General features: G+C 63.4%; 2 protein-coding genes across 2 annotated transcripts; one reads left to right on the plus strand and one right to left on the minus strand.

Annotated features, from left to right (window-relative positions):
- Window positions 1-451: 451 nt before the first annotated feature.
- LOC132249866 (uncharacterized) lies at window positions 452-7552 on the minus strand. Its single transcript, XM_059725527.1, has 8 exons — window positions 7377-7552; window positions 6036-6388; window positions 5315-5614; window positions 3874-4248; window positions 3353-3664; window positions 2841-3206; window positions 1824-2192; window positions 452-462 (listed from the first exon to the last, which is right to left on the minus strand). The coding sequence occupies exons 1-8, from the start codon at window positions 7550-7552 to the stop codon at window positions 452-454; spliced, it is 2262 nt and encodes a 753-aa protein (XP_059581510.1).
- A 17-nt stretch (window positions 7553-7569) lies between these two features.
- LOC106738949 (uncharacterized) lies at window positions 7570-13860 on the plus strand. Its single transcript, XM_059725643.1, has 9 exons — window positions 7570-8162; window positions 9246-9575; window positions 10023-10322; window positions 10732-10836; window positions 11033-11407; window positions 11510-11821; window positions 11967-12299; window positions 12649-13008; window positions 13495-13860. The coding sequence occupies exons 1-8, from the start codon at window positions 8078-8080 to the stop codon at window positions 13005-13007; spliced, it is 2199 nt and encodes a 732-aa protein (XP_059581626.1). The 5' UTR covers window positions 7570-8077; the 3' UTR covers window position 13008; window positions 13495-13860.
- Window positions 13861-16100: the final 2240 nt, after the last annotated feature.

The raw sequence follows: 16100 nt of genomic DNA on the forward strand, positions 1-16100 counted from the left end.
ATATGACTTACAGCAGTCGGGAAGGGGTGGTGCAGGGCGGCTGCCAGCATTTAATAACTGAACTACCAACTTCCCAACCCCGCGCCACACCTGCCTCCCATGAAGTCAGAGGGGAGCTGCCACCACCCACGGTCTGGCACTGCCGCCACTCCGCGTCCAGCTGTGCGCAAACCCTGCTCCTCTCCGTGTCGGCCCCACGCCCAGAGGCAGAGTAATGTGCCCTGGGGCCCTGGGCAAACACAACGCTGGAGGTCCCCTCCTGCCATGGGAGCTGGGCTGGGGGGAGGGGACGGGACACGGGGGGGACCCTCCTGGTGCTGGTGGGGGAGGCTCGGGGTGGGGGGACATGACGCCTCTTGTCCCTGCCCCCTGCCCTTGCCCACTTCTGGCCATAGTGGGACGGGGCAGACATACACACAGAGGCACACACACATATGGGCGTGCACTACTCTCACTCACTGTCTGCACATGGACACACAGACACAACACAGTCTGCCTGCCATGAACAGTCCCCCCCCCCCAGTGCCCTGACCAAATGTCCAGGATTTTGCTGTGCTCCAGCACGGGGAGCGGGGGAGGCGATCGCAGGGAGCCCAACACAGGTCTGCACCTCCGCAGCTGCAGGCATGTCTGTGTGTGCTCCCCGCCGCCTCCATCGCCTCCCCTGCTCCCAGCCCCGGAGCAAAGGGAAAGCCCAGACAAACTGCCCCAGCAGTGACCAGAGGGCTTCAAACCAGGGGGACACGTCCAGGGGAACCCAGATGTAGGGAACTGTATCTCTGCAGCACATGCACATCTGAGCAAAAGTGTTATGGACAGACAGACCGATTAAGCCCTTTATTTCTTTAGAATATAAAATATTACAAAATACATAATATTTGATATAACCCCTGGGTGGCTCCGTACAGAGGCTCTGGGGGCGTCAGCCCTGTTCAGCCTGCTTCCAAATCCACTCAGGGAAGCGGACGATCCTCAGCGCTGTCATCTTTATTCTGGCAGCCCCGGGGCCACGTGGGGCTGGGCCCCCATGGACAGAGAATGAGACAACCCCACATCGCAGCTCCCACCCAGCCCCACCGCACAGCCCACACGTGGAGGGAGGGAAGCAGGAGCAGCCGCCACCAGCAGAGGCCTGGGGACGACATAGCCACGGCCCAGCCACAAGCCCTGCATCCCAGCCCCATCCCGATTCCCCCAGCCCAGCCCTGCGGTGGGCACCGTCCTTGGTGTTCCCTGGGTTGGGGCAGAGACGCGGCGCTGGTGACACTGCCTCTGTCTTCGGCCGCCTCCTCCCTCCTCAAGTGTTTGAGGCTTTGGCGGACTCTGAGTGCCCTAGAAAACATGTGGGACGAGCCTGTGACTTCTCATCCTGGGTGTGCGGGTCCAGTCCCTGACAGAACTGGAGCATCTGGACGTGTCCATGCCCGGGGCAGGGCAGCAGGCTGCACCCACCTGCGGGGGCACGGGTGGGGTGGGGGGAGTGCAGGTGCCAGGCTGAAGCTGGCTCCTCGGGACGTGGGGTCTGCAGGTGAGAGATGAGATCAGAGCTGGGGGAGTTGGTTTGGGGTTGGGAGCTCCCCTGACACACACGTCACCGATCGTGACTCTGGGCTATGGCAGGAGTCCATGTTCCCTTCCGGCGGAGAGCGCTCGGTGTCGTCCCCTACCCTCCTGTGGTCTGGAGGGGATATTCCCAACCCCTGCAGAAATTGCCCCCTGCACCAGGGGGTGTGGTCTGCCCAGACGGGGCCATGACCCCGGTGCAGAGCGCAGCAGCCCCCGGGTGTCACCACCGCGGACTCGCCCCGCGCTGCCCGGCCCACACGCTCCTACCTGGACCCGCAGCCGCCCGCTGGACCTGGACTCGGGCTCCTTCAGGGCCTCGTGCTGCACGCGGCACAGGTACTCCACCCCGTCGTCCTCGGGCCCCGCGGGGGGGAGGCGCAGCTCGGACTCCACGCTGTAGGACTTCCCGTCCGGCGCCCGAGTAGGGGCAGGGGTGTGCATCCTGTGGGGGTCTGAGCTCTCCAGGGGCCTGGGCGCCTTCTCTCCCGCTCCCTTTCGCAGCCACGTCACCGCCAGCTGCCCGGGGTAAAACCCCGAGATGAGGCACCGCAGGGTCTCCGGCTGCCCCGGGACCAGGGCCTGCGGGTGGGAGACCTCCCCCAGGTGCGGAGGGCATGGACGGCAGTCTGCAACAGGTGGGAGCGGCGTGTCAGCGAGATGCCCCTGTCCCCGGGCACCAGACACCAATGCCCCACGCGGCCTGAGCCCAGCTCCTGGCAGCCTCCGCCAGGGGCTCCCATCGTGAACCCTGCCGGAGTGGCCCTGAACGTGCCCTGGGTGTGCAGGGTCCGGCTGCGCTTGGGGCAATGGGACTTTACCCCCACACGCTGAACTGCCCCCTCTCCCGCACCCGCCCCTTCCTCGCCGTGGGGTGGGGCCAGGTTGCCCCAGGGCTGCACACCCGCCCCAGCCCACGGCTGCCCCCACACCCAGACCAGAGGAGCAGCAGGACTGGGATTACCCCGTGGGGCAGGGAAGAGGGGAGACAGGAGCAGGGCTATGGAAAGGAGCAGGGTGCCCAGGCGCTGCATGAACGGCTGCATCTTTCCCCCTGTCCTGCCAGAGTCCTTGTCCCTGGGGCTGAACTGGATTCCTGGGGAGGGCCTGGAGCGAGGGGTCAGGCAGGGCCGGGGTCACAGCCCCTCTGGGCTGGGCCGGGCGACAGGCAGGTCTGCTCCCCTGTGGACCCCCCACGACCAGGACCAGAGCGGGGCCCACGACAAGGCCCCTTATCCCAGAACGGCTTCTGGGCCTGTCCCGTCCCCACCGCTTACCAGTGCTCCTCTCGATGGGGGTCTCCAGGGCAAGGTGTCCCACACGGCAGATGTACTCTGCCCCTGTTTCCTTAAACTTGGAGATGAATTTTTCTGCCAGGTCCTCTGGTAACAAGCGGATGAGTCTGGTCTCCTGCTGGAAGCTCTTCCCGTCCCGTGCCAGGACGGCCGTGCCGGGCTCCACCCTGCACTCAGCCGAGTCCCGCAGGATCACAGCAGTGTCCTCCCCCTTGCCCCTCCGCAGCCAGGTCACGCTCAGCTCCCCCGGGAAATGCCCCGCAACATGGCAGCTCAGGGTGACTCCCTTCCCCTTGGCCATGGACTCGGGCTGGGAGATTTCGGACACGTCCGGGGGCCGCAGGAGACCTGGGGAAGGGAACAGGCAGAGGCAGGGACAGGCCCCGTCAGGGGAGCCGCAGCCTGGCAGGGGCTGCTCCCCGGCCCCTCACACACCACACAGACCCCACACCCCTGCAGCGGGGCTGGGACCCCAGGACACGGCCCCTCCTCACCCGCGGCCCTCAGGCTGAGCTCTCTCTCGCTCGGGGGCTCTCCGGGGCCGTGCTGGACGCACACTCGCACTCGCAGCTCCGGCCGGGTCAGGCTCCGGCTGGGCACTCTCCAGACGCTCGTCGTGGTGAACGTGCCGTCCGCGTTCTTGTCTATCTGTGTGGGGTCTTCCCTCCAGCTCCCGGCCCCGTCCCAGCCCCACTGGATCGGGGGCACCTCCCTGGGGTAGAAGTTGTGGAGCTGGACAGCAAACGGCACCTTGTCGCGGGGGTCCCACTCTGGCAACACCTGGATCTCAGACACCTGTGGCTGGGCTGGGGAGGTAGCGGGGTGGTGGGGTTTTTATGAGGGACTGACAGGATCCAGCTTTGGGCCCCCCTGGAGCTGCGGGGCTAGGGCAGTGCAGTGAGGGCTGGGTGATACCTGCTCAGTCCAACAGCTGGCCAGTTCCCAGCTCCATCCTCCCTGACAGAATCAGGCCCTGGCTGCACCGGGAGGTGGTATCGGGGCGCTGGGCACTCACCCCACACCCGGATCTCCGGGGACACTCGCTCCTCTCTGATCCGTTCGGCCTCGTGGAGGAAGACGCACCGGGCCCGCGCCCCGTCGTCCTGCAGCGTGGGGGTGAAGGTCAGGGAGGACGTGAGGCGGGTCCCAGCTCTCTCCTCGGTCACTCTCCAGCCCGGGGGGAGGGCGGGGAGCAGCGGCTGGTGCTCGGGGCTCTCCTGGTCCCCAGCGCTCTCAGGCACCGTCCTGTCCTCGCTGTGGATCCTCTCCCATGTCACGGCCACGTCCTCGGGGAACGTCCCCTCCATGGAGCAGCGCAGGGTCACCTCCTGGCCCAGCAGGCACCGCTCCGGCCCCTGCACCTCTGCGACATTGTAGGAGATTGTCCAGCCTGGGGGCCAAGCAACCAACACACAGGACACGGGTCAGCCTGGGATCATCTGGGAGATGCATCCAGTCTGAGCCCAGCCTGGTTGGGAACCAGAGGAATGAAACCTGCCTGGGGAAAGTCCTCTCCACCCCCGCAGGTCCCTGCTGTGTCACAGTCACTGTCCACCCTCTCTGGCCTGTCCCCTGCTTCTGTGACCCTGCAGCCCAAAGCCATGTTCCTGCTCTACCTTTTCTTCTCTTCCTCCAGAAGTAAATGGCTGCAGCAGCCGCGGCTCCTGCTCCGATCAGGATCCCCAGGACGGCTCCAACCGCAGCATCAGTCTGATCCAGTGCTGCTGGAGAGACCGAGGCAGAGCTCTGGTTGCAGATCTGCTCTGATGGGAGCAGAGGGATCTTCCCCAAGACCTGAGCTAGATCCCACTTGCAACCCATTCCTTCATCAGGTCGCAGGGGCAGGGCACACACAGGGCCACATCTCTCCTGTGACTACCTCTGGCGCACGGCCTGGCATCCTTTGTGCCTCAGCTGCTGCCCTCATAGGTGTGAGCTCTGGGATGCCGGAGATCCCTGCAGTTGCCCATGCACCGGGAATGCTGGGTCCTGGATGCAGGAGCCTAGGACACCCCTCCAGGACTGCGTCCCTCTGCTCCTTGGTGCTCCAGCTCCTCCGGGAGGGAAGGCGTGTTCCCACTGCCTAATGCAGCCCCCAACCATGCTGGTCCAGAGCTCAGCGCTGCCTGCCTCCTGGCCTGGAGCAGCTCTTTGCTACCTTGGGGAGGGGGCAGGTGAACCCTTGTTGTTTTTAAGAATATATTATATATTTATATATCCCCACACACACACCACGTCTTGCAGAAACTTTTCAGTGCACATCTTAAACTGCATAAGGAACCTGTGCACCCGTGACAAAAAATGCACCCATTTCCTCACAGCCCCATGCATCAACCCGCTGCCCTTCCCTCACCCAATCACAGTCTCGTAGTCCAAGCCCTGATTTGGGGTTTACATTCTCAGTTCCCCCGTGTCCAGAGTCAGGGCAGCAGGCAGGTCCCAGTGCAGGCTCTCACCTTGGATGTCCAGGGAGACGTCCTCCTGCAGTGGCTGGTCCAGAGCCTCGTGGTGGACGTGGCAGGAGAAGATGCTGCCGGCATCGCTGTGGGTGGCTGTGAAGGTGTAAGTGAGGGTGAGGTTGAAGGTCCCGTGCGTGTTCCTCTGGGGGCTGGAGCGGGTGGAGCCCTTCAGGACCTGCCCGTCTCTCAGCCACGCCACGTCCACGTCCTCGGGGTAGAACCGCCCCACGTGGCACAGGAGGGAGGTCTCAGCATCGGCCACAACTGGTTTTCTTGGGATGGAGATCACCGGGGAAGCTGGAAAACAGAGTCACTGTGCGCCTTGGGACTCAGGGCTTGAGACTTGGGACACGTGCCAGTCCCCTTCCCGGGTCAGGCACCCGCACGACCACTGAGGCCATGTGGGGCCTTGGCCCCATGTCAGCCGTGATGCTCAACTGACCGACCCCCCAGGAGGTGTCACCACGGCGGTGTGGGTCTGATGGCCTGGGACAGCACTGCCGCGTGTCTGGCAGCAGGACACAATGGCTCCCCGAGCTGGCGCTGAACCCAGGGTCTGACATGACAAGAGCAGAGAGTCCCTCGGTCTCTGGTGAGCATTGCTTGTTCAACACCTCACTGCACATGGCGCAGGGCTGTGTGTTTGTGTCCCCATGAACCCACCCGTGTCCAGCCTGAGCACGGCCACACTGCCCGTGGGCCCCTCTCCGGTCCTCACCGAGCAGGTGCAGGATGGTCTCCCCGTGGTGCTGCTGCATCCCGTACCCCACAACACACCGGTACAAGCCCCCGTCGGGCACGGTCACCGTGGCCGGCAACAGGGAGGCGTCTCCGCTTTGCAGCTCCTTCTCCGATGGCAGACTGGTTCTGGGCCAGGCCTGGCTCCTGCCCTGCTCGTACCAGGCCACCTTCTCCTCCAAGAAATACCATGTCACCCGCAGGGAGTCCAGGGCCACCGGCCCCCCGACACTGAACCAGCACTGCAGCAGGGCCCCTGAGCCCACGCGGGCCTGCGGGCTGGGCCGGCGCAGGGGAGAGGGTGCCCAGGACGGCACAGCCCGCTGCGGGGACCTGGTGCAGGGAGATGGGGGCTGGGGGGCAGGGGCCTGCTGCGCTCGGGGCGACGGGACTTCACCCCCACACGCTGAACTGCCCCCTCTCCCTCACCCGCACGGTCCTCCCACGGGGTTTGACCAGGCTGCCCCAGGGCTGCACACCCGCCCCAGCCCCCGGCTGCCCCCACACCCGCACCAGGGGAGCAGCGGGACTGGGAGTACCCCGTGGGCAGGGAAGAGGGGAGAAAGGAGCAGGGCCACGGGAAGTAGTAGGGTGCCCAGGCTCAGCACTGCACCCGGGGCTGCATTTTTCTCCTTGTCCTGCCAGTCCTTGACAATGGGGATAAAATGGATTCCCAGCAGCTCCTCTCTGGCTTTCACTTTAACTGGGAAGGAGCCAGGCCCCAGCTGGGATCAACCTGAAGGGAATCCATCCTGTGCCAGGAGCTGGAATGGGTCTGGGACCTGGGGCAGGCCCAGCTCTTGCTCTTCTCCACAGCCCTGTGGCTCTGAGGGGTGGAGGGGAGCAGTGTAAGCAAGACTGAAAAGAGGAGTGTATGTGAGTGCAGGAGTGTATCCGTGCCGCGGGGCATTGCTCCTGGTCACGTTGTGCTGGGAAATGTCTCCGTGCTGCAATCAGGTCCAGAGAAATTGTACATGATGAGCACGAGGGAGCGGGTGCAATCAGAGTACGTTCAAGGGGCTCGACACCCGCACGGCCCTGTGCTCACAAGTCAGACGCTGCCTTTCTCTTCGGTGGCTCTGTTGCAGCTGGTCATACCTCCCGGAAAGACTCTCTCCACAACTGTAACTGTGTCATTTCTAATTCTGGAAAATCGTGCTAGTATTGCTTCATCGTAGTGAAAACTATGACCAGTTTTCACCTGTTGGTCTTCACAGGAGTTCGATGCCCAACCTCCAGGTCCAGGTCTGGACTCTCTCCAGGCAGCCCCACCAGTGCTGTGACTCCCGTGTGACACAAACCTCTGCTGAGGAGCACGCACCTCCGGGACACCGGACAAGAGCGTTTCTTCCTGAGCAACACGGCTTCATGACTCAAACGTTCCCCCATGGCTTCTTCCCCCAAAGTATGAATGACCAGGCGCTCCTTTGCAAATGCCCCTGCATCAGAGCAGACCCCCGAATACTCGATCCCTGCTACCACAGGCACAGATGTCATTTCCGTTGGTGCACATCGACGTGATGTGGGAAAGGGTCCACAGCGAGGACAGGACAGCACCCGGGAGCGCTGGGGCCAAGAGAGCTCCAAGCACCAGCCGCTGTTACCCGCCCTCCCCCAGCGCTGGAGACAGACGCAGAAGAGATCCAGGTGTGGGACATGGGGCTGGTGTTGGCATCGCGGGTGTGCACAGCTCCAGCTGGCCGCTCGGGTCCTCCAGGTCCTTGAGGCGACTGCTACGGCCACAAGGAGCTGAGAAGAGCCAGAATCTGTGTGACGGGACTGCGAGCCAGGCAGGGGAGCAGAGGGGACCCCACATGCCGTGCAGAGCTCAGGGCTGACCCTCCCCTGCTCTCCCCAGGCCATGGGCAGGGCTGGCCCCGGCTCCCGCAGCCCTGTGGGGTGGGGCAGGAGCAGCTCTGGCTTTGCGCTGCACCTTGGACCCTGCTCCCGGCCCTCCCTGCCACACCGGGAAGGGGAAAGTACAAAGGGCTCAGGGATCCACGCTGCCTCGCAGGAGAGGAGATGGCGACTGTGGGGGGACAGATGGATGCCTGGGCCCTGCGCCTCGGGGGCCTGCTCCTGCCTCTGCTCTTCCTGGGGACAGCAGGTAAGTGCCGACCCCTGCTCTGCTGGGCGAGGGGTGGCAGGGCCGGGCTGTGGTGGCCGTGTTCGACCCTGGTGCAGGGGCAGCCGGGTGCCATCTCGTGAACACACCTGGAACAGAAATCCCAGTGGCTCCATTTTTGCCTCTGGGTCTGCCCAGGGCGGCTGGGTCAGACGTGGGCTGTACAAGAACATGGAGGGGTGTGGAGATCAGCTGGTGCAGGGGACACCCCCTCCGTGGTGCCCAGGGGTGCCAGGACACTGAGACCTGGAGGAGCTGATGGACCAGACCCCAAAGCGTACACGGCCCCTCCTGCTGTGCACCTTTCCCTGCCCGGGGCTGCGGGTCTGGGCTGTCGGGAGCACTCGGGCCCTGGGAGCAGACCCCAGGCAGGGAGCAGGAGGGGCAGGATCCCCAGAGGAGCCAGCCCTGAGCCTGCCCTGGGGTCCTGCTCCGAGGAGAGGGGAGGCCCCAGGATGACTCTCCCCTCCGCTTATCAGAGCCACGGGCCCGTGGGGAGGGGCAAGAGCTGGGCCTGGACCCTGTCCCAGACCCATTTCAGCTCCTGGCACAGGATGCAGCCCCCTCAAGTTGATCCCAGATGGGGCCTGGCTCCTTCCCAAGGGAAAGCGAAAGCCAGAGAGCAGCTGCCGGGAATCCATTTTAGCCCCAGGGACAAGGACGCTGGCAGGACAGGGGGAAAGATGGTGCCCTGGGTGCAGCACCTGGGCACCCTGCTCCTTCCCATGGCCCTGCTCCTTCCTTCCCTCTTCCCTGCCCCTCAGGGTAAGTCCCAGTCCCACTGCTCCCCTGGTGCGGGTGTGGGGGCAGCCGGGGGCTGGGGCGGGTGTGCAGCCCTGGGGCAGCCTGGCCAAACCCCGTGGGAGGACCATGCGGGTGAGGGAGAGGGGGCAGTTCAGCGTGTGGGGGTGAAGTCCCGTCGCCCCGAGCGCAGCAGGCCCCTGCCCCCCAGCCCCCATCTCCCTGCACCAGGTCCCCGCAGCGGGCTGTGCCGTCCTGGGCAGCCTCTCCCCTGCGCCGGCCCAGCCCCGCGGGGTCTCACGGCTGCTTCCTCTCCCCGGGCAGGTTCCCAGCTGCAGGTGACCACGGCGCCCTCCTCCACGGCCCGCATGGGCTCGGGGGTCCTGCTGCAGTGCCGGTTCGATGTCGGGGGGCCCGTGGCCCTGGACTCCCTGTGGGTGACCTGGTATTTCTGGGAGGAGAAGGTGGCCTGGTACGAGCAGGGCAGGAGGAAAGAACTGCCCAGAGCCAGCCTGCCGTTGGAGAAGGAGCTGGAGAGTGGAGACGCCTCCCTGTTACTTGCCGTGGTGACTGTGTCAGACGAGGGCTTGTACCGGTGTGTTGTGGGGTACAGGACACAGCAGCACCACGGGGAGACCATCCTGCACCTACTTGGTGAGGACCGGAGAGGAGCCATGGGGTGGCTGTGGCTGGGTCGGGACCTGATGTGGGTGGGTGAGTGGGGGAGACAAAGACACAAACCTGCACCACGTGCAAGTGAGGAGGTGAATGAGCAATGCTCCTCAGACCCCGGGGGCCTCTTTCCTGTGGTCATGTCCAGCACCAGCCACAGGCAGGGCGATTGCCCTCGCCCTAGAAGCAGTGGGAAGCCTTATGCAATGGGCAGACGGCCTGGCGCACAGTGCTGGCACGGGCAGTGCTATCCTCTCCCAGGCCCCCAGACCCACACAGCCACAGTGACGCCTGCCTGGGAGCATCAGGGCTGCCACAGGGCCCAGGCCTCACGTGGCCTCAGTGTGTCAGTGCCATCCTGACCCAGACGGTGGGAGGACACATGCCCCACCCTGGGTTGCACACACACACTGACTCTCTATTTTCCAGCTGCCCCAACGATCTCCATCCCAAGAAAACCAGTCGTGGCCGATGCTGAGACCTCCCTCCTGTGCCACGTGGGGCGGTTCTACCCCAAGGACGTGGACGTGGCGTGGCTGAGAGACGGGCAGGTCCTGAAGGGCTTCACCCGCTCCAGCCCCCAGAGGAACACGCACGGGACCTTCAACCTCACCCTGACCTACACCTTCACCCCCGCCCACAGCGACTCCAGCAGCATCTTCTCCTGCCATGTCCGCCATGCGGCTCTGGAGCAGCCCATACAGGAGGATGTCACCCTGGACATCCTAGGTGAGTTCCTTTGTCCCCTCCCCAAGGAAGCATAGAGCTGCAGGTGGTGCTGAACTGCAGATCAGCATGGTCTGGGCTGCATTAGGCAGTGGAGAAGCTCCTTCCCTCCCGGAGGAGCTGGAGCACCAAGAAGCAGAGGGACACAGGCCTGGAGGGGCATCTCTGATCCAGGCCCCTGCATTCCCATTGCATGGGCAGCCGCTGGGATCCCTAGCATCCCAGAGCAATCCCTGGCCCACGACTGCGAGGGCATCAGCTGGGCACAAAGGAAGCCAGACCTACAGCTGGAGGGGAGGAGGCGACTCTAGGTTGGGGCTGGCTTGGGGGTCTTGGGCAAGACCTTGCTCCCTTCGGAGTGATGCTGCGAGCTGAGCTCTGCCTTGTTCTCTCCTTTGGCGACTGAGCGCAGCAGGGGATCAGACTGGTGCTGTTGTTGGAGCCGTCCTGGGCATCCTGATTGGAGCAGGAGCCACGGTTGCTGCAGCCATTTACTTCTGGAGGAAGAGAAAAAAAGGTAGAGGATAAAGTTGCGGTGCAGGGGCACAGAGGGAGGGGATGGACCAGAGAGCAGGGAGGTGACAGTGAAGGAACAAGGGCTCTCCCCAGGCCGATTTCATCCTATGGTTCCCTACCCCAGGCTTAGATTTGACACATCTACCAGATGATCCCAGGCTGACCCATGTCCTGTGTGTTGGTTGCTTGGTCCCCAGGCTGGGCGGTCTCCTACAATGTCCCAAAGGTGCAGGGACCGGACCGGTGCCTGCTGGGCCAGGAGGTGACCCTGCGCTGCTCCATGGAGGGGACGTTCCCCGAGGACGTGGCCGTGACATGGGAGAGGATCCACAGCGAGGACAGGACGGTGCCTGAGAGCGCTGGGGACCAGGAGAGCCCCGAGCACCAGCCGCTGCTCCCCGCCCTCCCGCTGGGCTGGAGAGTGACCGAGGAGAGAGCTGGGACCCACCTCACGTCCTCCCTGACCTTCACCCCCACGCTGCAGGATGACGGGGCGCGGGTCCGGTGCGTCTTCCTCCACGAGGCCGAACGGATCAGAGAGGAGAGAGTGTCCCCGGAGATCCGGGTGTGGGGTGAGTGCCCAGCGCCCCGATACCACCTCCAGGTGTGGTCAGGACCTGATTCTGTCAGGGGGATGGAGCTGGGGATTGCTAACACCCCCACTGTCTCCCCAGCCCGGCCGCAGGTGTCTGAGATCCAGGTGTTGCCAGAGTGGGACCCCCGCGACAAGGTGCCGTTTGCTGTCCAGCTCCACAACTTCTACCCCAGGGAGGTGCCCCCGATCCAGTGGGGCTGGGACGGGGCCGGGAGCTGGAGGGAAGACCCCACACAGATAGACAAGAACGCGGACGGCACGTTCACCGCGACGAGCGTCTGGAGAGTGCCCAGCCGGAGCCTGACCCAGCCGGAGCTGCGAGTGCGAGTGTGCGTCCAGCACGGCCCCGGAGAGCCCGCGAGCGAGAGAGAGCTCAGCCTGAGGGCCGCGGGTGAGGAGGGGCCATGTCCTGGGGTCCCAGCCCTGCTGCAGGGGTGTGGGGTCTGTGTGGTGTGTGAGGGGCTGGGGAGCAGCCCCTGCCAGGCCGCAGCTCCCCTGATGGGGCCTGTCCCTGCCTCTGCCTGTTCCCTTCCCAGGTCTCCTGCGGCCCCCAGATGTGTCCAAAATCTCCCAGACTGAGGCCACAGCCACGGGGAAGGGAGTCACCCTGAGCTGCCGCATCACGGGGCATTTCCCGGGGGAGCTGAGCGTGACCTGGCTGCGGAGGCGCAAGGGGGAGGCCACTGCTGTGATCCTGCGGGATGGAGCTGAGTGCAGGGTGGAGCCCGGCACGGCCGTCCTGGCACGGGACGGGAAGAGCTTCCAGCAGGAGACCAGGCTTACCTGCTGGACATCCCGGGACAAGGGGGCAGAGTACATCTGCCGTGTGGGACACCTCACCCTGCAGACCCCCATCGAGAGGAGCAGCAGTAAGTGGTGATGGATGGGACAGCACCGGCAGCCATTCTGGGATAAGGGGCCTTGTTGTGGGTCCCGCTCTGGTCCTGGTCGTGGGGGGTCCATAGGGGAGCAGACCTGTCTGTCCACCGGGCCAGCCCAGAGGGGCTGTGACCCCCTGGCCCTGCCTGACCCCTCGCTCCAGGCTCTCCTGGCAGGTGTCTGGCACAGGAGGTGGCAGGGGCCATGCTGGCTGGGCAAGAGGAGCCCAATGTAGGGGCTTCCAGGATCTGGGATCAAACTGCTGGGGCAGTGGGTGGGCATATGTCTGGTGCCTGGGACAGGACCCTTTCAGTGACATGTTGCTCCCACTTGTTGCAGCCTGCCATCCGCATCCTCTTGACCAGGAGGTGGTCTCCCAGCCACAGGCCCTGGTCCCTTTGCAACGAGTGACCACGCAGCCCCTTCCATCAGGGTCCTACACCAAGAAGCTGGCAATAATCCCAATCAAAAAGAGAGCAAGAAAGAAGGAGAACATACACGTAGAGAGCTCAGACCCCCACAGGATGCACACCCCCGCCCCCAGCCCCGTGCCGGACGGGAAGTCCTACAGCGTGGAGTCCGAGCTGCGCCTCCCCCCCGCGGGGCCCGAGGACGACGGGGTGGAGTACCTGTGCCGCGTGCAGCACGAGGCCATGCAGGAGCCCGAGTCCAGGTCCAGCGGGCGGCTGCGGGTCTAAGGTAGGAGCGTGTGGGCCGGGCAGCGCGGGGTGAGTCCACAGTGCTGACACCCAGGGACTGCTGCACTTCCCCCCGACCCTCCACTGGTAGTCAGGTGGAGGGGGTGATTTCTGGTGGGTTTGGGAATATCCCCTGCAGTCACTGCAGGAGGGTAGGGGACGACACCGAGCACTCTCCGTCTGAAGGGAACATGGGCTCATGGCATGGCCCAGAGTCACAAGTGGTGACACGTGCATCAGGGGACGCTCCCAAGCCCAAATTGACTCCCCCGTCTCCAACCCCATCTCCCAGCTGCAGACCCCACGTCCCAAGGAGCCAGCTTCGGCCTGGCACGTGCACCCCCGCCCCCCACCCGTGCCCCCGCAGGTGTGTGCAGCCTGCCGCCCTGCCCTGGGCATGGACACGTCCAGATGCTCCAATCCTGCTGGGGACTGGACCCGTGCACCCAGGATGGCAAGTCACAGGCTCGTCCCACTTGTTTTCTAGGTCATTCAGAGTCCACCAAAGCCTCCAACACTTGAGGAGGGAGGAGGCGTCCGAAGACAGAGGCAGTGTCACCAGTGCCACGTCTCTGCCCTGACCCAGGGAGCACCAGGGACAGCGCCCACCGCGGGGCTGGGCTGGGGGATTGGGATGGGGCTGGGATGCAGGGCTTGTGGCTGGGCCGTGGCTATGTCGTCCCCAGGCCTCTGCTGGTGGCGGCTGCTCCTGCTTCCCTCCCTCCACGTGTGGCCTGTGCGGTGGGGCTGGGTGGGAGCCGCGGTGTGGGGTTGTCTCTCACTCTCTGTCCATGGGGGCCCAGCCCCATGTGGCCCCCGGGCTGCCAGAGTAAAGATGACAGCACTGACGATCGCCCGCTTCCCTGAGTGGATTTGGAAGCAGGCTGCACAGGGCTGACGCCTCCAGAGCCTCTGTACGGAGCCACCTGTGAAAGGCCAGTAGGCGGAGCTCCTGCGTTGAGCCTCCCACCTCACCACGCCCGTCCACCTGCCGGACTCCACACGTCTCCCCAGGGGCGTCTAAGCCCTGGCAGACCCCCTTTCGAGCCCCACCGCAGAGTCGGGTGGTAATGTGCTGCCACCACCCCGAGAGGGGACCTTCTAGGTTCTGTGTCCTCAGGGAAACACAGGCCTAATAGTCCAATACTAGCACTTGGGGCCAAAAAGGATAGTCTCCATTAGTCCACAGACCCAAGAGGCCTCCTGGCCATAATTAAACCCACCCCTCAATAAGATTCCTACACCAGTCACAAAGGAGAACTGTATTGGTTACAGAGGGTAGGGTTGGAATATGGTAAGAGGTAGAGCGCTATCAAGGGATTACCCTTGAGCAAAGCAGTCTGGCTGAGGTAGCCGTTTGATACACAGATGCATCACTGGGAGCTGACTGGCTCTCTAGAAACACATAGGAGTATCATCCAGAAGATGGTAGAGATCTGGCTCGGAGATTTCCAGAGAGAGAGCGTTTCAGTTGGATCAGACTCTCCCTGTGTCCTGATGCTTGTGCCATGCTGGTAAAATGGCTTCTCTCCTTCTTCTTGGACCAGGCCCTTATATTGCCTTTCTGACCTCAGCAGCCCAGTCCAATAGACACCAGCAGTGTTGGAAACTAGCCAACCAATTTAAAAAGCATCACTGGTCACCTGGGCAGAGGAGCAGGGGCTTTTCCCTCCCCCACTCAGGTGACCAGAGGGACCGCCCCCTCGGCACCAGACTTTTGTCCCGTAGGCAGGAAGGAAAATCCCCACTCCCTCAGGAACTCGACCCCAGTGTGCCAAGCTGACCGGGACAGGTCTCTGGAGAGAGACACAGACGGTGGCATTTCTGCCACACTTCTCCCCTCTCCTTGAAAAGCTCGGGCACAGGGCTTCTCAGGGCTGTGTGCCCGGGTGTGTTGGGTCAGGGAGTTCACATGGGATGCCTAAAGAAAATGAGTACCTGACACCTGAAACGAGTTATAGCAATAACCTACAAAAGCCATCAAACATGTTGGGTAGTCCCTGCACTAAAGATCACCAGAGGTCTCTCCGGTAGTCCTGAGTCCAGAGGACCCCCTACCCAGAGTCCTTTCATGACAGGGCATCTGCTGTCATGTTCTGGCTCCCCTTGAGGTGTTCAATGGTGAAGTTGAACTCTTGAAGCTGCCAGGCCTGTCGCTGGAGCTTGGCATTGGTATTCTGCATCATTTGCAACCATTGAAGCGGGACATGATCCAACAGGACAATGAACGGCTGCCCCCACAAGTAGGGCCAGAACTTGTTCAGCGCCCAGACAATGGCCAGGCACTCCTTCTTGCCGGACGACAGGCTGTGCTCCCACGGGATCAACTTCCTGCTCAAGTAAACCGTGGGGTGTTGGTTTCCCTCGTGTTCCTGTAAAAGTGCGGCTCCCAGGCCCATGTCAGAAGCATCCGCCAATACGGGTGCCTTGGTGGAGGTTAAGGCAACTGCCACCGGGTATCGTGTCGCAAAGTTCACTAGAGTCAGGATATATTTCTTCCCTCTGTGGGTCCAATGTCTCAGCAGGCCCACAAGGTCTATACCCACTCTGTAGAAAGGATGTTCGATGATCAGGAGGGGCTGTACGGGAGCTCTTTGTTTGTCCCCACTCTTGCCTGTCCGCTGACATGTCTCACAGGATTTGCAGTAGTCCGTCACGCTCTGGGCCATCCTGGGCCAATAGAAGTTCACCTGCAGCCACTGGCGAGTCCGTTCCCTGCCCATGTGACTGGCACAAGGTAAATCATGAGCCAAGGAAAGCAATTGTTGCCTGAACTTTCGAGGCACTATGAGCTGGCGACAGGGCTCCCAGGTCTCAGCCCCTTGTCCCAGACCACCTGTTCTCTCTTTTCTGGGGTGAACTCCGTCTGTGACTCCTGAGCCCTCTGCCGGAGATCTTCCAAGCTGGGGTCTGCTAGAACCTCCTGCTTGAACTCTGCTTGCCCCGCTAGGCCATTGACAGGGAGTTCGGGTGCTCCTGCAAGGAGTGCACCCCCACCCTCAGGGATTTCCTCGGACTCCTCCCTGGGAGTCTTTCCTCTGCCACTGACTGGCCTGACTCCTCCCTGGGACTGTCACTTAACCTGACCTCGAA

Source organism: Alligator mississippiensis, chromosome 4 (assembly GCF_030867095.1).
Source record: "Alligator mississippiensis isolate rAllMis1 chromosome 4, rAllMis1, whole genome shotgun sequence".
Taxonomy (NCBI): Eukaryota; Metazoa; Chordata; order Crocodylia; family Alligatoridae; genus Alligator; species Alligator mississippiensis.